This window comes from Coturnix japonica, chromosome 11, assembly GCF_054131305.1.
Source record: "Coturnix japonica strain WE chromosome 11, WE-NBRP24, whole genome shotgun sequence".
NCBI lineage: Eukaryota > Metazoa > Chordata > Aves > Galliformes > Phasianidae > Coturnix > Coturnix japonica.
In genome coordinates this window covers 19,425,402-19,443,092 of record NC_140673.1, presented here as the reverse complement: position 1 = coordinate 19,443,092, position 17,691 = coordinate 19,425,402, and the positions used below count along the sequence as shown (strand labels likewise).

General features: G+C 46.1%; 2 protein-coding genes across 22 annotated transcripts in view; one reads left to right on the top strand and one right to left on the bottom strand.

Moving 5' to 3' along the window:
- Positions 1 to 6,407, bottom strand: part of SZT2 (SZT2 subunit of KICSTOR complex) — a 51,679-nt gene extending 45,272 nt beyond the window's left edge. For all 20 annotated transcript variants that reach the window (XR_014933030.1, XR_014933029.1, XM_032446184.2 and 17 more), the window contains exons 1-8: positions 6,287 to 6,407; positions 6,028 to 6,153; positions 5,748 to 5,921; positions 4,997 to 5,167; positions 3,653 to 3,784; positions 1,518 to 1,677; positions 1,142 to 1,248; positions 744 to 954 (exon numbers count right to left, since the gene is read on the bottom strand). Coding sequence is in view for 18 of the 20 variants with exons in the window: in XM_032446184.2 (XP_032302075.2) it covers positions 744 to 954; positions 1,142 to 1,248; positions 1,518 to 1,677; positions 3,653 to 3,784; positions 4,997 to 5,167; positions 5,748 to 5,921; positions 6,028 to 6,153; positions 6,287 to 6,376 (1,171 nt within the window). In the remaining 2 variants the exon portion in view is untranslated. The remainder of the gene's footprint in view (positions 1 to 743; positions 955 to 1,141; positions 1,249 to 1,517; positions 1,678 to 3,652; positions 3,785 to 4,996; positions 5,168 to 5,747; positions 5,922 to 6,027; positions 6,154 to 6,286) is intronic.
- MED8 (mediator complex subunit 8) lies at positions 6,358 to 13,799 on the top strand. 2 transcript variants are annotated; one of them, XM_015870056.3, is made up of 7 exons: positions 6,358 to 6,402; positions 8,828 to 8,946; positions 9,943 to 10,087; positions 10,292 to 10,432; positions 10,842 to 10,923; positions 11,225 to 11,473; positions 13,333 to 13,799. In XM_015870056.3, the coding sequence occupies exons 1-7, from the start codon at positions 6,397 to 6,399 to the stop codon at positions 13,395 to 13,397; spliced, it is 807 nt and encodes a 268-aa protein (XP_015725542.2). In that variant the 5' UTR covers positions 6,358 to 6,396; the 3' UTR covers positions 13,398 to 13,799. The 2 variants fall into 2 exon arrangements, with proteins under 2 accessions (XP_015725542.2, XP_015725543.2); XM_015870057.2 differs by lacking the exon at positions 6,358 to 6,402 and adding an exon at positions 8,196 to 8,365.
- Positions 13,800 to 17,691: the final 3,892 nt, after the last annotated feature.

Here is a 17,691-nt window from a genome sequence, read left to right as displayed (position 1 = left end):
TTTTCAAGAATCAACATTTCAAAGTCCCAGGCCAGCTCTCTTCAAACTTTTCACTGTGCACAGTTTCTGCTGGCAAGTTACAGACAGCACAGATGGCACCAGCATCACAGTCGGGCACAAACGGGTGCTTCAGTGTTTGATTAGTAACTAATCTCTCTTGGCATACTTTCAGGCATTAACATATACAGTGTAAGAACAACTAAGAGAAGCATTTGGGGTGGTACTCAGGGGTCCCATTTTTCAATCCAAACTGCCATCTGCAAGGCTGATGAGAAGCTCGCCAGGATGCCCCCATCTGTGAACTAGCCACTGTGGAGGAAAACTTGGAAGAGAGTTTCTCACACACTCCAAGTTCCCAGTTTACTGAATGAAGTCCAAAGAAAAGAGAATGGTGCAGAATGGGACATTAGTTTTCCCCAGTCTACCTAATTCCTAGAACAAGGAGGGCAGTCACAGATTCATCCGCATGGCCCAACAGTGCCCAGAACCTACAGGAAGCATAGAGTTGTATGAGGGCTAAGATAATGAGAACCCTCAGGGTCTTCTGTCTCACACAGGCACAAGCATGCAACACTGCTTGTATGAGAAGACAGAGAAATAACTGTCTTTTTTCTTGTCCCCCATAATACTCACAATGGCCCACAGGGGCCAAGGAAATATTAGCATAACCAAGCTTAGGGAGACACCACAATGACTGGTGCTGCAAGACATTCATCTGCTAGAAGGACATGCATGCTCCTCACCACAGTAGTATTCTGGATTCAGGGACTCCCCAGTACGCAGAAAGGAGTACAGCAGAAAAGCCTTGTGATACACATTCAGATCCAGGCTCAGGGGATCCAGCTCAGGACACGTGGAGAGGTAAGCACCGAAAGTGGCCATAGCAATGAATTTCATCAGTTCCACATTGGGAACATGGCCAAAGCTGCAATCGTATGAGTAGACACCGCCCACCTAAGGGATGGATAAAGAAGAGATCTGAGAAAGTACAGCACTGTTGAGGACAGTGGAGAAAACCAGTGAAGGGTTCAGACAGAGAAGTCCTCTCTTCCCCTCAAGAGACACACAACTCACAGAAACTCATATTCAGCTCTCCGGCAGGCAAGCATCCCCCACCATCACCTGCTAACAGCATATGTACCTGGACAAAGGAGCAGGCCACAGTGCCACTGCGGAGCTGGTTGAGTAAAGTCTCACACACAGCCACATCAGGAACGCTAGTCACACCATCCGTAATTATTATTATACCTGTAGAGAAAGCAGTATCTTAGAGCATCTTCCATCGCAAACAGCTACCATTCTCCTGGTACATGCAGCAGGGATAAATTTTAAGTAGGGCAGAAGTAAAAAATCAAAGCCTTAGGATTGTCTTAGCACAAAAAGCCTTGGGACTGACACCAAGAGCTTCCAACGTGCTCATAGAAGGGTCCACACCCCAGCCTTTACAAAATTCATGAGCTAATAACAGGAGGAAAACAGCCCTTTGCAAGCAGCTAGGCAACCTGAATGAAGCCAACCTGCACTGGAGTTTGAGGGTAGTAGCTGCAGTGCCAAGATCCCTTGTCGGACCATGCTGACAAGGCCAACATCAGCAGTGACAACAGACACACTGGGCTTCCTCCCAGAAGGCTCCTGCACATCACCAGGGCTCTCTTGACTTAGGGGTGATAAATCCATCTGGGAAAAAAGGAAGAAAAAACAACAAAAAAAACCACACCGATATCATAATGCTCAACTCTCCCAAACGCCTTCAGTTTATCAGTTCCCATGATAGCGGGAATGCCTTGGAGCACTTCAACAGACTCCACTTCTAGCTTTAATTTCCAACTTGTAGTCACTTGGTGCCCTGACAACAGTTAGGCAAAGGTGCTTGGGATGGAAGAGGGGAATAACATGCTCAGAGCTTTATTATATATGCTGATTTCTAACAGGAAAGATACGACACTTTTGGGTCACTCAAGTTTCTTCATAGAGCACAGCAGCTCCCAGTACAAGATGCTGAATGCTTCTTATTTTCCTTGTCATCTGACAGAAGCTGCAGCTACTCAGTATTTACTGAAGCTCAGAAATGCAGAAGACACTGAGATAGCTACATCCCACCTACAAAGCAAGCAGCAGAGGGGGGTGAGGAGCTTTGTAAAGACAAAGTCCAGCACCTACATGCTTAACTCTGTTCAAACAGCAGTACTTATCCAGTGCTGGCATACACAAATGCAAGTAGGCTTTGCGTGCATCTTCTATGAAAAATACTCCCTAAGCAAAGCCTGGAATTTGTATAATTACATCTCTGAGGAACCTACTATGTACACAGTCTCCTCATCTCCAGAAGGTTCTGGCAGTTCAACCCTATAATGAACTATTGCTTCATTTTTACTGCTAACGCAGAGAATGGATGAGACCCTTCCCAGCAAAGCTACACAGATAACCAAAGCTGGGAAACATTTGAATAAACGAAACTTTTGTTCTGTACAAATGGGAGCAGTCTGTCACTGCGAGCAAAAAAATGTGACTATCCATCAATTTAATTTGCTAGTTGCCTTCAATTCAGCCACTTGTTGACAACAATCCAGCTAAGCAACTTCAAAAGTGAAAACAAATAAGTTTCAGTTGCTGCCCTTCCCCTGGGGTTTCCCACCTCCACCTCACAGCCTGTGGCAGAACCAGCCAGTCCCTCTGGCCTGCAAATGCATCCCTTACCTCCATTTGCATGGAAGAAGTTATAGGGTAGTTGGCTATGAGAGAAAAACTGCAGCACACAGGAATGCATACAAAGCACTGTAAAAACACCAGCTGTGCACACACGAAAACTATGCACTTCCTGTAATCCTCCTACTGTTGTAGGATTGACGGTCTAAGCATTCAGAGACAAACATTTCAGCTTAAGTATGTTGAGCGCTTCAGATACACAGCTGCAGGAGGTCACCAGTAGTCTCTTGCTCACCCAATGGAGACTTTTTTTTGCCTTGATCCTGAACACTAAAAAGTAATTCTAAAATAAGGACTGAATAACCATAACCAGGCCAACAATGCCTTTGACTGTAGGAAAAGTCCTCATGGGTATGATTCTGACTCCAGATCAGCGTGGCAGTACTGCAAGGTAACCTTCACATTCCTCGTTTCCAAGATCAGGGAGATGATTTTGATGAGAAATCTACAGGCACTTCAAATACCTACAAAGTTTCACTTTGACTTTCTTCCAATGCTATTTCCATAGCACTGTCATTAACTTGCTGCCATGTATATCTTTGGCTACCAAGCAAGATCTTCCAAAGGATTCAAGAGTATTAAAAACTGCATCAGATGTGTACTTGGTTTCATGGTTCATTTTCCTGGTAACAAGCGTTTTCATTCAATAATGCATCCTACAGCCTGTTCCATAGTCATTAAGCTTCTTTTCCACACATTTTTTTTAAGCACTTTGTTTTCATCCTGGAAAAGGTAGCTGTTTTCATTAGCCCTTCCCCTAAACACTTACTGGTTCTGCTCTCCTCAGCACTCATTTCTTATTATTAGACCCCACAAAGTTCTCTTACAAACTCCTTAGCTGTTCCTTCTTCACACTTACAACAGCATTCCTCTATTTGCCACTCCACCCACAGGGTCTCACAGCACAGATCTTTATTTAGCTGAGAAACCCCATCTACCTCCTCACCTGTGGTTTGGGTTCATACTGTTGCTGGAGCATCTCTGCCACTTTGTTCTCAAAGGCACACAGCTGTGTGTAAACTTGGTGCAGAAAGGCTTCTCTCTTTGTTTCATCCAGCTGACAGCCCTGGAACAGTACCTGGCACAAGGACACACACATCAGCCAAAGAGTTTTATACTATCAACCCCCTATAACACAGTTCAGACACGTCCCTTACAAAGCAGAGCACAGGCCCCTTGTCACTATTCCTGCATGGGGCCAAACAGCCTGTATGCAACAGAATTTCATGGCATCTGCAGTGAACTCTGCAGCAGATGCTCTAGGAAATTTTCCTCTTGGATGAAAAAATTTCTACTCTTTTGCCCTCATCTAGGAAAAAATAACATGGGATCCTTATGAGAAGGCATTAACTCTGGTCTGACATTTCTAAAGAAGATCTGTTTCTTCTAACTCACCTACTGGATGATCCATTTATCTTCTAGTAAGTGGTTGGACAGTGGAGTAAAATGTTGAAAATCAGGAGTTAGAAAGGAGTTAGACTGGACATTACAAAAGAGGCTCAGTGATACAACAGAAGATCCACAGAAGCTCCCCATGCTGACTGGCACAAAGATTCTATTTATGGCACCATGATAGAGGCAACCTCTGCCAAAACCAGGTATTGCAGAACAAGGAGGCAAAGAGGACACAACACCAGAGAAGTGAAAATAACATGAAAATACCGTAAGATGGAAGGGAATGACACAATAACAAACTTCAAAAACCTCGCAGGCATGATAGACCAAACTTCAATGTATTAAAAAGACCTGCCCTGGCTCAAGTAAATGAGAGATTATTGGGGGCTGCCCTCTCCACTAGGGGAAGCACATTTCTAAGCAACGCTAAAAAGGAACAAAGGTTGCAGGAAGAGGAAATTATGACTGAATAAACCACAGCTACACAGCTGAAGCAGGCAGACAAGCTTTTGGACACCTCTTATTGAATGTTTCAAATTACAACAGGCCAAAAGAATTAGTCAACAGAAATTAAAATAAAACAAACAAACAGAGCAACACCAACAAAAACACAGAGTAGTCATGAGCATAAAGACTCAGTGTGCTCTGAGAAGCACATGTGGCAGTGATCTCCAAAGGGCCCTTCTCTACTGTGAGAAACCTTTGCTTCCTCTCAGAAGAGAGAATTTGATCACCTCTGCTTCTCTATTGCACCAGGCTGCATGTTTTAAAGAAGCAAGATTGCAACACCCCAGAGCCCAGCTAACAGACATCCCTACTTTCCTCTGGGCTCATAGGAAACCAACGCAGACAGCTGCTGACGCAATGAGATGCCGAGGGCAAGGCCAAGTTTTACCTGGTGGGATTGCAGGCCAATGATGGAGGAGTACGCCTGGATGGTGACAAAGATCTCGGGCTGATAAATAATGTCTGAACCAGGGATTCGGAAGGGTCTTAACAATCCCACTAAGCATCGGGAAAGAGCATGAAACACTTCATCAAAAATGATCTCTCCTGTTGAGTCATCCTACAGAAACAGAAGAGGAGAATTATAGAATCATTATAGCTAAGATTACCTTGTCCAACCATCAACCCATTCCCACCACACCCACTAACTGCGTCTCACATCTCCACAGCTTGTGAACACCTCCTCAGTCCTTCTGACCACACTAGTTCTGATACAAGCCAGGATGCCTTCTTGGAGACCTGGGCACACTGCTGGCCCACGTTCAGCCAGCTGTCAGCTAACACTCCTAGATCCTCTCCCTCCATAAAGCTCTCAGCCACAGCCCCTAAATCAGTAGCACTACATGGGGCAAACAAAACAGCTTTTACATCTTCTGGAATCTGCAATCTCATTGCACCCACCACACAGAGACAAGCTGCTGCCTCAGAATGACCCCTGCAAGCAGAGGCCACACATTCTGCAAGGAAACAGGATCCACTGCAAGGCTGTGTTGCCAGCAGCAGTGCCTGCTTCAGCCCTCAGGAACACAGGACCCCTGCAGGAGTGACCACTAATGCAGGGACGCACATGTTCTCAGCAGAGGGAACCAAGCCTGGTCCTTTAACACAAATCACCGCAGAGAGGCAGCTCCTGGACTCACCACGATGCCAGTGGAAGGGCTCAGATCGAGCTCAATGACAAAGCGGTACTGGCGGGCCAGGAACGTGACGCGCGTGGAGGGCACCAAGAGGTAGGGCCGGGGCTGGACGGGCTCATCCGGCTGCCATCCATTGGGCAGGATGCTGAGCACATCCAGCTCGTTTTCTGACTTCAACTACAACAAGAAGCGAACGACAAGCATGAAACATTACTCCAAGCCAAAGGACACGCCGAGATGCAGGGCCACCATCCACCCTGCAGCACCCCCGGCCACCACTCACCAGCTCGGGCTCGGGCACAGCCCAGATGACCTGGTGCAGCCGGCTGAGCACCCAGGCGAGCCGCACGTTGCGGGAGATGCGATAGTCCTTCTTCATCAACAGGAAGACGTGCCCAGCCTCCTCCACCTGCAGCAGAAGCACAGCGCCTCGTCACTCCAGGCCGGGCACCACCACAACCCCCGACCTCTCTATACAGTTCCCGGTCTCAAAGCCGCAAACAACCCCGCCTCCCCTCGCCCCGCAGCGCGTTACCCCTCACCTCAGCCTCAGGCCTCTCGGCAGCCGCCATGTTTGCCCGGCGGCCCCGCCCCGCGCCCTCTGACCTGACTCGGAAGTGGAAGGCTGCCATAACAACAGGGCCGCGCAGCCATGCAGGTGAGGGGCTGTATGGGGTTGAACTGGGCTGTATTGGGTTGGGTTGGGTTGGGTTGTATTGTATTGTATTGAGTTGGGCTGTATTGAGTTGGGCTGGGCTAGAGGGAGCAGTAGGCTCGTATGGGGTTCCGCTGTGCCCCGTGGGCCGGGCTTTGGAGGAGTAAAGCAGTGTGCCCAGTTGATCGAGAAGGTCTATGGTATCTTGGCTCGTGGAGGCTCAGTGTATCCTATAGGAGCGGGGTGGTGGGCGTCCCTCTGTGCTGACATTGGTTGAGGCTGTATCTCGAGTGCTGCGTTCAGTTCTGGGCCCCTTAAGCAAGAAGGACATTGAGGCCTGAGCGTGTCCAGAGATTGCGACAGGGAAAGTGAAGGGTGGAGGCATTGCAGAGAGCAGCTGGGGGAGCTGGGATGGCTCAGTCTGGATAAAAGGAGGCTCAGAGGGACCCCATGACTCCCTTAAACTCTCCAAATATTTACAATGGGGTGGGGGTCGGCCTCCTCTCCCAGGTAACAGTGATAGGATCCCCTGCTTTCCTAATAAATCCCATTATTACTTTGATTTCCTCGACTTCTTGAGCCTCAGGCTGATGTTTCCCTGGGTTACCCTCGGATAATCCTCAGATCTTGTTTGTGAGTGATAATGTTATCAGCTCAGAGAATGTCATTGTGTGTGTGTAAAGTCAGGGTTGTTTATTTCTCTTTGTTTCATTGTGTGTATTGCTTTATGTTTATTCTGAATTTCACCTTTACCTCCCAGTCATTCATTATCAGGAGTTCCTTCAGCAGTCTTTCCCGTAAATCCTATTTTATTACTCTGGGACAATTCAGTATTGTTAACAGACTCCTTGAATTGCTGCTTGTATATGTCTGTGAGCGGCAGAGTATTTCTTTGAATCATTGATCTTGGTGCACGTGTGCTTTGCAGTGCTTAAACTTACTTCCAGCTCTCATGGAGAGAGCACACAAAAGGAGGAGGCTCAGACTGCACTGTCGCACAGTGTAGTGTGATTTCATTCACAATCTTTAGGGCTTCTTGGATAAGCGCTGGCAATGGGCCACACCAGTTGTCTTGGTTGTGTGTACCTGCCACCTCTGCAGTGAGATACTGGCTCCCAGCCCAACTCGTAGTGCGGTCAGTGGTTCGTCTTACTCAAACACAACATGCACAGTCAGCGTTAGACTTGTTTCTTAAGTGCACAGGAACAGACTAGTCCCATCACAGGATGGCGGAGAGCTGCAGTGCTGTAGCTGTGAGTTGTAACCCTCTGGTTTGCTCTGTGAATCCGTGCTGTGGATTGGAAGTGGATTTTAGCCACATTTATTTTGCCATTTCTTCTAAGGTAGTGAAGTCTTACCAGCAGTCTATGAAAAAAAAAACAAAGCCTTTATTGTCTTGTCAGACCGTGAGTAGAATAATTTCATGTTCTCTTAAACGTGGAAGATACTTGATGATCTCATGCTATTTTCAGTTTGTTTAAACAGCACAAGGATCCCAATAGCGAGCGTGCAAGCAGACTGAGTCACCCCATCTGCTTTCCCAATCAACATTCCCTTTCTATTATTTAACTGTATTGCTGTGTCTCACCCTCCTCTGGATTATTGTTGTACAGTCCTTGACTTACATTAGCAGTCCATTAGGATTGGGGCTTTAATTACATTTTGTGCAATTCTGTTGAATGAGTAAGAATAGATAAGGTTCTAGAGGGTTTTCGCTAGAGTCGGAGATATTCTGTGCTATATGTGACAACAGGTCTCCTCTCCTGTTGCTTTGTATGTCACCATACTCCTCTCAGTTAGGGGAAAAGATTATTTAAGCAGTGCACCAAGGCAAAAGGCAGCAGGTGATCTCTGCATGTGTCTAACTATGTCACTGTCACTGCAGCGCCTTCCACAGCTGGTAAGGGACAAGGAATTTTTAGGAGCTGGATGCAGCACCTGGACAGGAAGAAAGTGAGAGATGAGGGTAAGGGCAGAAACTGGAGTCTTTAGGCCACTGATCTGATACTTGTTTTGCAAATGGCTGTGCTGGGTGAAGACATCACTGTGCCTGCTGTCAAAGGGTGCTGAGAATGCTAATCTGCTTTCAGCTGGGTTAGCATGAATAACTCACGGAGGTGGTGCAAGGTAACTTTGATGACTTTGCCTGATGCAAGTGATGTATAAGCTTTACTTATCTAGATCTTAAAAATGACAGCTAGCCATGGGTTGGCTCAGGTACGAGTCTCTTCCTAAATGTTTCTTACGAGGAGACAAGATAAGTGTGAAAATGTAGGATTTTTATCTATGGGGTCTCTGTTTCCTTGCCATGAAGAGGAGTCTCTCCATAGGAGAGGGTGGAATATGGTTGTAGGTGTATGGATCCCCACAGTCCTTGGAAAGGTACAAAGCTTTGTCCTCACCCCTATCTTTCATTCTTTTTTTTTAGAGAGAGGAGAAGCAGCTGGAGCTGACCCTGGAGGCACTCATCAGCCAGGTGGCTGACCTGAAGAACTCATTGGTCAGCTTTATCTACAAGCTGGAGAATGAGTACGATCGACTCATGTGGTAAGGCATCCCACAGAGACAGGGCACTGTCACTGATCGCTGCTGAAGCTCTTCTAGACTCTGCCCAAAAAGTGTAATTAAAAGCCACTAACTTGCTGTCCACAGGCTTACCTTCGCTTTTCATGTTAACGTTGGTGGAACTACTGAACATCTCCCACCAGAAAAACAGTTGAAATTCATTTCTTCTGCACTGTGCAGTAGTAATCATACCAATACCCTTGAACCTGGGTGCTTTATGGGAACTGGTGTAGTTGTTTTCATTTGCAGTGACTGGAAACTCTTTGGACAAAAATATCTTAGTGACCCACTTATGCTGTGAAATGAGCAATCATTCTGCATTTCTCAATCTTTTATCTGGTTCTGTTATAAAGTTGTGTTCCTGTGCTCGCATTTTGCTGGTTTGGCATGCTTTCTCAGACAATTTGAGAGGCTTGAAAGGTGGTATTCTCTTCCTGGTGGACTGGAAGGATGATGTATCTACAGCTGAATAAACTCTGAGGTGTCTTAGACAGTTTCTGCTGCAAAGATTCACAGACAGCATCTGTAGGTGGTGAAGTCCCCAGAGAGAGCAAACTGAAGGGGATCTTCTTGATAAGTTTGTCCATTATTTTGCCTCATTATCACTTTGTCTTGATAACCAAGCTATAAAACCCGTCTCTTGTCTGTACTGCTTAGGAGTGAGTATGTGTTTCAAGACCTTGCTTGAGAATTTCACTGGGAGAGTTAGTGATAAGAAAAGCATTGCTCCTGTGTGTGTTGCAGGAATCCCAAACAACTGCCACTTCCAATGGTACTTGTAAAGTCCCAGGGCTATTTACAGCATTGTATGTTGAATCTTGAATCTGTCCACACCTACACGTTCAGCTCTAGGTTTTATTCCTTATTGTTTGGGTAAATAATAATGTTATTTCCTCGGTTCCCAGATATTTGAATGAGGAACAGATAAAAGCCATCTGTGGTGTCTATTTCCATGTTCTGTTCTCTTTCCTTTCTCAGGCCTTCAGTTCTGGACAGCTTCGCATTGCTCTCAGGACAGCTGAACACTTTAAATAAAGTGCTAAAGCATGAGAAGACCCCGCTATTGCGAAACCAGGTTATCATCCCCTTAGTGCTGTCTCCAGACCGTGATGAGGAAATCATGGTAAGAAACTTCCTGCTGAGTATTGGACCTGGAGTGTCACAGCGTACCTGCAGTTTAGACTTCCTTATGCTCCCCAGGCCAAGGTTTTCCCACAGCATCCCAGTAGGTCTTGCTCCAGTGTCATGGCCTGTGCTCTGCTCTTCAGCTGTCTGAAGGCTTAGCTGGAGGAGGGGGCCCTGAGTGTGTGTTGTCCAACTGTTGTAGCGACAGACAGAGGGTCGTGTACCGGTCTTCAGCCACGAGGTCGTGCCTGACCATCTGCGAACTAAGCCTGACCCAGAGGTGGAGGAGCAGGAGAAGCAACTGATCACAGATGCAGCTCGAATTAGCCCTGATGGAGCACAGGTAGGTGAAGAAGAGTTTAATACTTCTGTCACTTGGTCCTAGGGCTCACAATGCCCTTTAACTCAGTTTTCATCGAGCTTATAGCTAACAGTTTTCTTTGTTGGTATGCCCTCTTCTGCCTGAGGTTTCTTTAGATAGCCCTACCTGATGTTTGGGTTACAAATCTCACATGACAAGGGTATCCAGCTTAGTACCTGCTCACAGGAGGTGCTATCAGACCAGTCAAAGAAAGGCAAAAGCTGTACACCCTGGTAGTGCCCTCCTGCATGCATTGGAACTGGGCTGTCTGGGCTCTGCTACCAAAATGTTTATTTGATTGCGCTGAAAAGAAAAAGATGGTTCATTTGCTGTTCTGACTTGTATGGCATTAGAAGTATCCTGGTAGTTACTGATGATTTTTGTTTTGCAGAAACAGATCCAAAGTCTAAATAAAATGTGCTCAAATCTGCTGGAGAAAATCAGTAAGGAGGAACGCGAATCTGAAAGCGGAGGTATGTCACTGAGGTGGAAATGGAGTATGTGGTCAAAGCAGCTGGCTTGAGAACAGTGGGAAAATAGGTAAAACAGAGAGCCTAAAGAATGGAAAACGAGGATAAGCACAAACAAAAGCATGGAAAAGCATTTTGGGGGGCACTCTCATGGTTGGAGGAGTTGGCTTCTTCTGACCCCCTTCCTTTTGAGCAGCATGTGCCAAGCAAACCATCAAAAAAGAAAATTCAGGACCAGCTGTGATAATTTTTTTGACTCCAATGCCATAATGCTCAATTTTATTTTATTTTTTTTTTCCCACAGGATTACGACAGAACAAGCAGACTTTCAACCCTACAGATACCAATGCACTGGTAGCAGCTGTGGCCTTTGGGAAGGGATTATCAAACCGGCGACCCCCGGGCTCTGGAGGATCTGTCCAGTCAGGTCAACCAGGAGCTGGTGCTATCATTGCAGGGGCTTCAGGCATGCAGCAGGTGCCAATGTCAACTGCACCAGCTCAGCAGCAGCCAATGCTGGCAGGAGTGCAGATGGCACAAGCAGGGCAGCCAGGTAAATATGTTGCATATCTGCCAGTGATTGAAAAGCAGGAAGCAAGAAAGATGAATGCAGATGTAGGGATCTTTACTGCTGTCTGTAATGTGAATGTGAAACACCTGAGCAAAAGTAATTTGACTTCACTTGACCAGTGCCTAGGGTCTAACCTAGTTATGTGTATTGGGGAAAATTCATACATGATATTAATGTTTATAGACATAGCCTGGAGGTGGGAAGAAGAAGGTACAGATGCCTGTAAAATCCCAAATTGTATAAAGAAAGTACATGGAGCGAAAGCACCAATGAAAATATTAACTCTGCGGGCCTAACTGTACTGTCATTCTCATTTTCATACTAATGGAGATTTTGGATATTGGATATTTTAATTGGTGTTTTCTTGCCTGCGTAATGACTATGTTGTTCAGAAATGAACTTGAGCAACGATATTAATCCTAAGTTAATTATGTATTTAGAAAATAATTTCCACTGTGATTTGGAAATGAAGAAGGTCCCTGTGATTTCAGGCTGCACCCACAAACACTGTCTCCAGGAGGGGAAGACATCCCATCTTATACGACTTCTGTACTTCAAGCTGTGTGCATTGCTTACAAGATCACTTGTCCAGCCTGTGTGACCACCACACCTCTTTTGATAAGAGTTGTACTGTTTGACCAAAGGTCAATCCTATTATCCTGGTCCTGAGAGTGGTCCGTATTGGAGGCTGGAGGAGTGTAAGAACAAAGTATATCCTGACAGCCACCTCTAGCTGTTGTTATTCAGGGATGTTTTAAGCCAGAGCCTGGTTTGAGACTCGTAGGTTTAAGAGCCATAGATTTTGGAGTTCCTTTCTGAATTACAATACCGAATCCTACAAGGCTTGTGGCAGTGTATCCCACAGCATTACTGAATGTTTTGCTTAAAATAATTCCCTTTTTTTTTTTTTTAATTTTATTTTTAAAACTTTGTTTACCTGATAATTTCATTGGATGTTTCCTCTTTATCTGTGCTGTGGGAAATACTCAGTGGCTGAATACTCACAGTAACACAGATGTGGGTGAACCATACAGTCCTGTTCACTCTTGCTTTTGAAATAATGTGTAAAAGTATTTGTCTTCTGATTGTTAGTAAACACTAAAGAGATGTCAGATTGAGGTCCCTTCCAACCCAAGCCATTCTGTGATTGCCTACCAACTCCTTGCAGGCAATGACTGCTGTAGATGTGTTTGACAGAAGTTAAACACTTCTATTCTGTTAGATAGTTCTTCTTTTCCTGCTGTGTTACAGTTTCGGTTCTCAGAAATGACCAGATTTTCTTTCTGTTCTCACTTGAGCACCCATTCTGGTTTGTGAAGGAGAGTTCTTTTGAATATAGTTTTGTCTAACACTGTACACTTATCCTAGGCTGCTGGTATTGTTTCTGAACACACTCGTGTGATTGGTGTCAGTAAAAAGTAATAATGTGGATGTGGTGAAGATAAATATAATGCTGTGTGGAAGGGGATACAGCCTGTTGTGCTTGTCTCTGTAATAAAGCGGGATCAGTTTGGTTTCTTACGTTAAGGCTCTAAAAGACTGAATGTGCCCCACGCTCCTGAGAAAGTCTTAAGATGAAGCAAGGAAAGAACTAGCAAGGGGACGTAGGGTCTGGCAGGAGATATCAAGGAGATTTCTCAACAAAGAGAAGTGCTAATTTGTAGGAGAGAGTGATTGTATTATGTCATAAGCTGAAGGGTGTTGTAGTAATGAGCCTGATGTGGTGTCTGGAGTGGAAAAGACAAAGTTTGGGTTGGACTGTTGTACTCTTGATGCACTCCTGAGCAAATTAACTTTCTTAGTGCTGATTTTGTACTGCTCTTTATTTTTTCTCTTTCCAGGAAAGATGCCAAGTGGCATAAAAACAAACATCAAATCTGCCTCAATGCATCCGTATCAGAGATGAGCCAACATGAAGCAGACCCAGGAAACAGCAGTTACTTGCATTGTTCCTGCTGGAGCCACCACACGTGGATTTCTTGTAGGGCTTCTGAGTCCCTTCACATACACACACCATATCAACAGAGCTGGGAGCAATGTGTCCTTTCCCTGGGTTTTCATTTAGTGCTGGGTGGTTTGTGTGGAGCTGCTGGTGGTCATTTCTTCTGGAGACAAGTACTCTGTTCAGGCAGTGCAGAGGACTTTACTTGTGATAGCAATCCCATTTTCTCCAGGTCTAGCCGGGTGGGCATCTACCCTTTTTGATACAAAGCCCGAAGAGCTTCATGGACCACTCTGCTCCTTATTTCTGTTGATCCAAGATGTTCCTACTTTACTCCCTGCTGTTGAATAAAGACTTTGTTTTGCATATGGTGAGACACTGGTGTTCATCTCCTGAGTCGTAAGAAGTCTTTTCTTCCTTTGGGTAAGGCAATAGAGAGCTATAGTCCAAAACAGACAAGAAACATTGGAGGCTGGATGCTGGAGCTGCAGGCTTGGGTGTATAGAGGTGTTATATAGTGAGTCAGCAGAGTACAAACATAAACAGTAAACATCTTGTTCATTGTAAACCTATTATGGCTATTCCCTGGAAAGCAAAATGCTGGTGACAACTATTGCAGGACTAACAGCAAGAAGACAGCATTTCAAGAGCTGAAGCACTGAGCTTTTGCATTCTGATGCTGCTGGAAATCCCAGCTGAATTGGATTTCACTTCTATAGTTTCCTGCTTCTGCATTCCTATAAAGTTTCTAAGCTACTTTAAAAGTAATTATTTGTTTCGGAGAGGTCTTTTCATTCTGCTCAGGGCTGTAGCACTTCATTTAAGCAGGCCATGAAATCTGCCCATTTCTCTTTGAAACTGGGCATTGAAGCCATCCCTGTTCTGCTTTCTGCCCTTGAGCGGTAATATATAATCTGCCTAATGAAAGATTCCTCTGCAAATAAAGGGTGGGGATGCATACCCCCAGAGCATGCTAGTATGTGCTAGCTGTCTGAAAGAGAATCATCTTGCTTCTCGTTGCTTTTGCCTGGACTTCCCTTTTGACTTGTGGTGAAAGCCAGTACTGTATCTTACTCAATAGCATCTGTCAGCAATCTTAAGGCTGAGGAAATCTCCACACGGTGGATAGAATCTACAGCTGCTCCTGTACTGTTTGCCTCTGGACTGATCAGATTCACAGCATTGGTGGAGGCTGTGGGCTGTTTTCCCAAATGAAACTTTCCAGAGCAGTTATCAGCCTTCTGAAATGTGCAGAACCTGGGAATTGTCCAGTGGAGCTGCACACCCTGTCATGAATTCAAATCTATTCATCGGAGAAACACTTCGCCACATTATTCTCTCCTGTTGCTTAGATGAAATCCTTGTGTTGCTGAGGTTTTGCAGATGGTGGCTTGAAAAGCACTGAGCGGGCAAGTAGAAAGTTTAATTGGAAACACAGCTTGTGTGATAAGCAAAGCAACTGCGTTATGAATGAGTCCAGCTACGTGTCTGCAGCAGTGCCTTCCCAGCCAGAACCATGGGTTTGCTTTTCCCTCCTAACAGAGTTCCCTGCCCTCTCAGGGGCTACTGACTGCTGCAGGGAGCTGATGTGAAGGCGGGGCACTCAGCTGGTTCTGATGCAAGGTTTTTAAGTCAGTGCTGAGAACCATATGACAAGCAATGCCCTGCAAGGGGCTCAGTGCTGCAGGGATGGCTGCTCCCTGCCCTAGCCCACACCCCTGTCTTGGCTGGGAAGGAAGGCAGAAAAATGTCAGAGGAGCTTGTGCCAGAGCCATGGCGCTTGTGATCATACATGGAGCCTCAGCTCTGGGAAGCTGCACTGCTTTGCTTTGTCCCCCAGACTGGCTTCCTTATAAAGCTAAAATATGTCAGGACTGGGGCAGCCTGGGACATGGGCAGAGCGTGGCTGCCTGCCACCCACGCTAACCTGGCCCTCTGAAAACGCCTCCAGTAGGGCAGGCCAGACCTTTCACACACTTGGATGAGGGGAAGGGAAATACAGGCAGGGTTTTTTTTTTTTTTCCATAGATTACAGCACTGGGGAGGCCGGCACGCTCGCCAGTGTAACTTCCTGTATGACACAGCCTGCCCTGAATTAGTTCTTGTATATATTGTTGTTAGGAAAACAGTTGATCCTGAAGTGATATGACTGTGCAGCAGCTGGTAGGTTGCTGCAAAGGTTCATTCTCTTTACCTCGTGTGCTTATGTTGAGGCTGCATTTCTTCCCTTCAGGCTGGTGGATCTTCTCAGACAGGAACCCCCAGCTGTTCGTCTCAGGGAGAGGAGCCTGGCTGTTGGGATCAAGTCTTCCCAACCCTTGGTAATGATAAACTGAGTTGACAAAGGACTCAGAACCTTTTGCTTTAAAGGCATATATACTTTTTTCCAGCCTTTGGCTCCTGTTCAAATGTTCTTAATGCATTTGTGTCCTGTGGGATGTGAGGCTGGCACACACTATTCTAGCTGTGGGAATGGGAATTTCAAACACAGTTACTTTAACCTCCCATCTAGTTGCTGCCAGTGCTCAGATGTTTAAGCGGGGAACAGGAATAGGCCTTTTACCTGTAAAGTCACCCAAGTTGCTCACAGAATCACAGAGGCTCCAGATTGCTGCCATGCCCCTGGCTCTCAGGATGGAGTGCTTTACCTGCCATTACTTTGTTTCCTTCCATGTAATCAGCTTTAAGCTCCCAGGAAGCACCTATCTCTGCTGCCTCACACTATTGGCAGCCTCATTCCTTCATCTCTGTGATATCTGCCAGCTCTCTCGCAGAGATTTCAAAGTACACAGTGCTAGAAAAATTATCACGTTAGCATGACAGGTGTGCTGTCTGTAATGCCCGATGATTGGTATTTATAATTTTCTGCTTTAAGTGTTTATCGATACGATCACATATTTTTCTGTCATTATTTTGCATGGAATGACTGTTGAATAGACACACCTGTTTACAAGGCCATCCTGTTTACTTTTCTAAACTGCTGGCACTATATCAGCTTTCTTGTCCACTGGAGCTTCTCTAGTCTTTCTTGTACTGAATATTGGCATTAATAGTTTGGGTATTCCAAAAGCAGGTACATTGCTGACAATTTTGAGGTGCAGGATATCTGGACTTTCTGTATTTTTAACAGTTGCCCCGTGTGACAGTTGTCAAATGTCTTCCTGAGTTACTGTTAGAGTGGAAAGTGTTTCATCTTTGTGACAGGAATGCTTCATCTGACTTCCTCCCAAAGGCAGGAGCAAGGTATTTATTGCCTTTCCTTCCTGCTCAGCTCTCGCTAGTCCCATCATTCCCACCTCATGCTGAGCTTCCAGCCGTGCTGAAATCCCTATTGCCTGTCCCACTGCTGCCTGGGCTGCCCCCCCTCTGCACGCTGTAAGCCCAGCATGGTGCCATCATTTCCCGGTATCTCTCTGCATCCACTGAGCAGCACAAGCAACATCTGCCACGTGTTTGGACATTGTTGAAGAGGAAAGTGTTTGCAGAAAGGAGGGCCGCACTATCTCGGGACAGTTTGCTGCATATCTCTATTTCCCTCCTGGTTATATCTATCCTGTTGAGGGAAGACGGTTGATCTCAGCTATCTGGAAGAAACACTGCAGTCTCTCACATTAGAAGTTGCCCAACTGCTGCCGGGACCTTCTGGGCAGGCACTGGAGCTCACTGCAGGACCTTCTGTGGGTTATTTTCCCCCAAATTAGCTTTTCTGTGACCTCCTGCCATGGGTCTTGAAGGACATGATGTGCTGCTGACTGCACTGAGCATGAACATCAGAAGAGGAGAAGATACTGAACAGCCTGGGTAGGACATCAGCCACTGGGAAACAGGCATCATCCCCTGTCAGCCTGCAGGCTGAACGGGCAGGCAAAGCCCAGCCCCATTAGGAGCTGAAACACGGCCTCATTTCATGGCTAAACAATTCCTCTTTGTGTGTCCTGTTCTCCCAGAACAATCCCCTGCTCTGACAATGCCCTTTATGTGGCTTAGTCCCTGCAGAACAAGCAGCAGTGTGCTCAGCCCAATGCCTGGCAGCTTGCAGCAGTGCCTGCCTGCAGCCCTACCACCCCACAGCCAAGGCACAGCACCCAGCACCCCTGTCCAACCTCTGCATGGGGCTGTGGTCATTTCAGATAAAGCCAAAGGCCTCCCAGGAAAGGCTCAAGCACAGCTGAGGGCACATAAGAGGCGTCTTTCTTCTGATCCCAATTATTCTGTGGAGGTGTTGGAAGTGCTGCACCACAAGTGCCAAAAGCAGCCT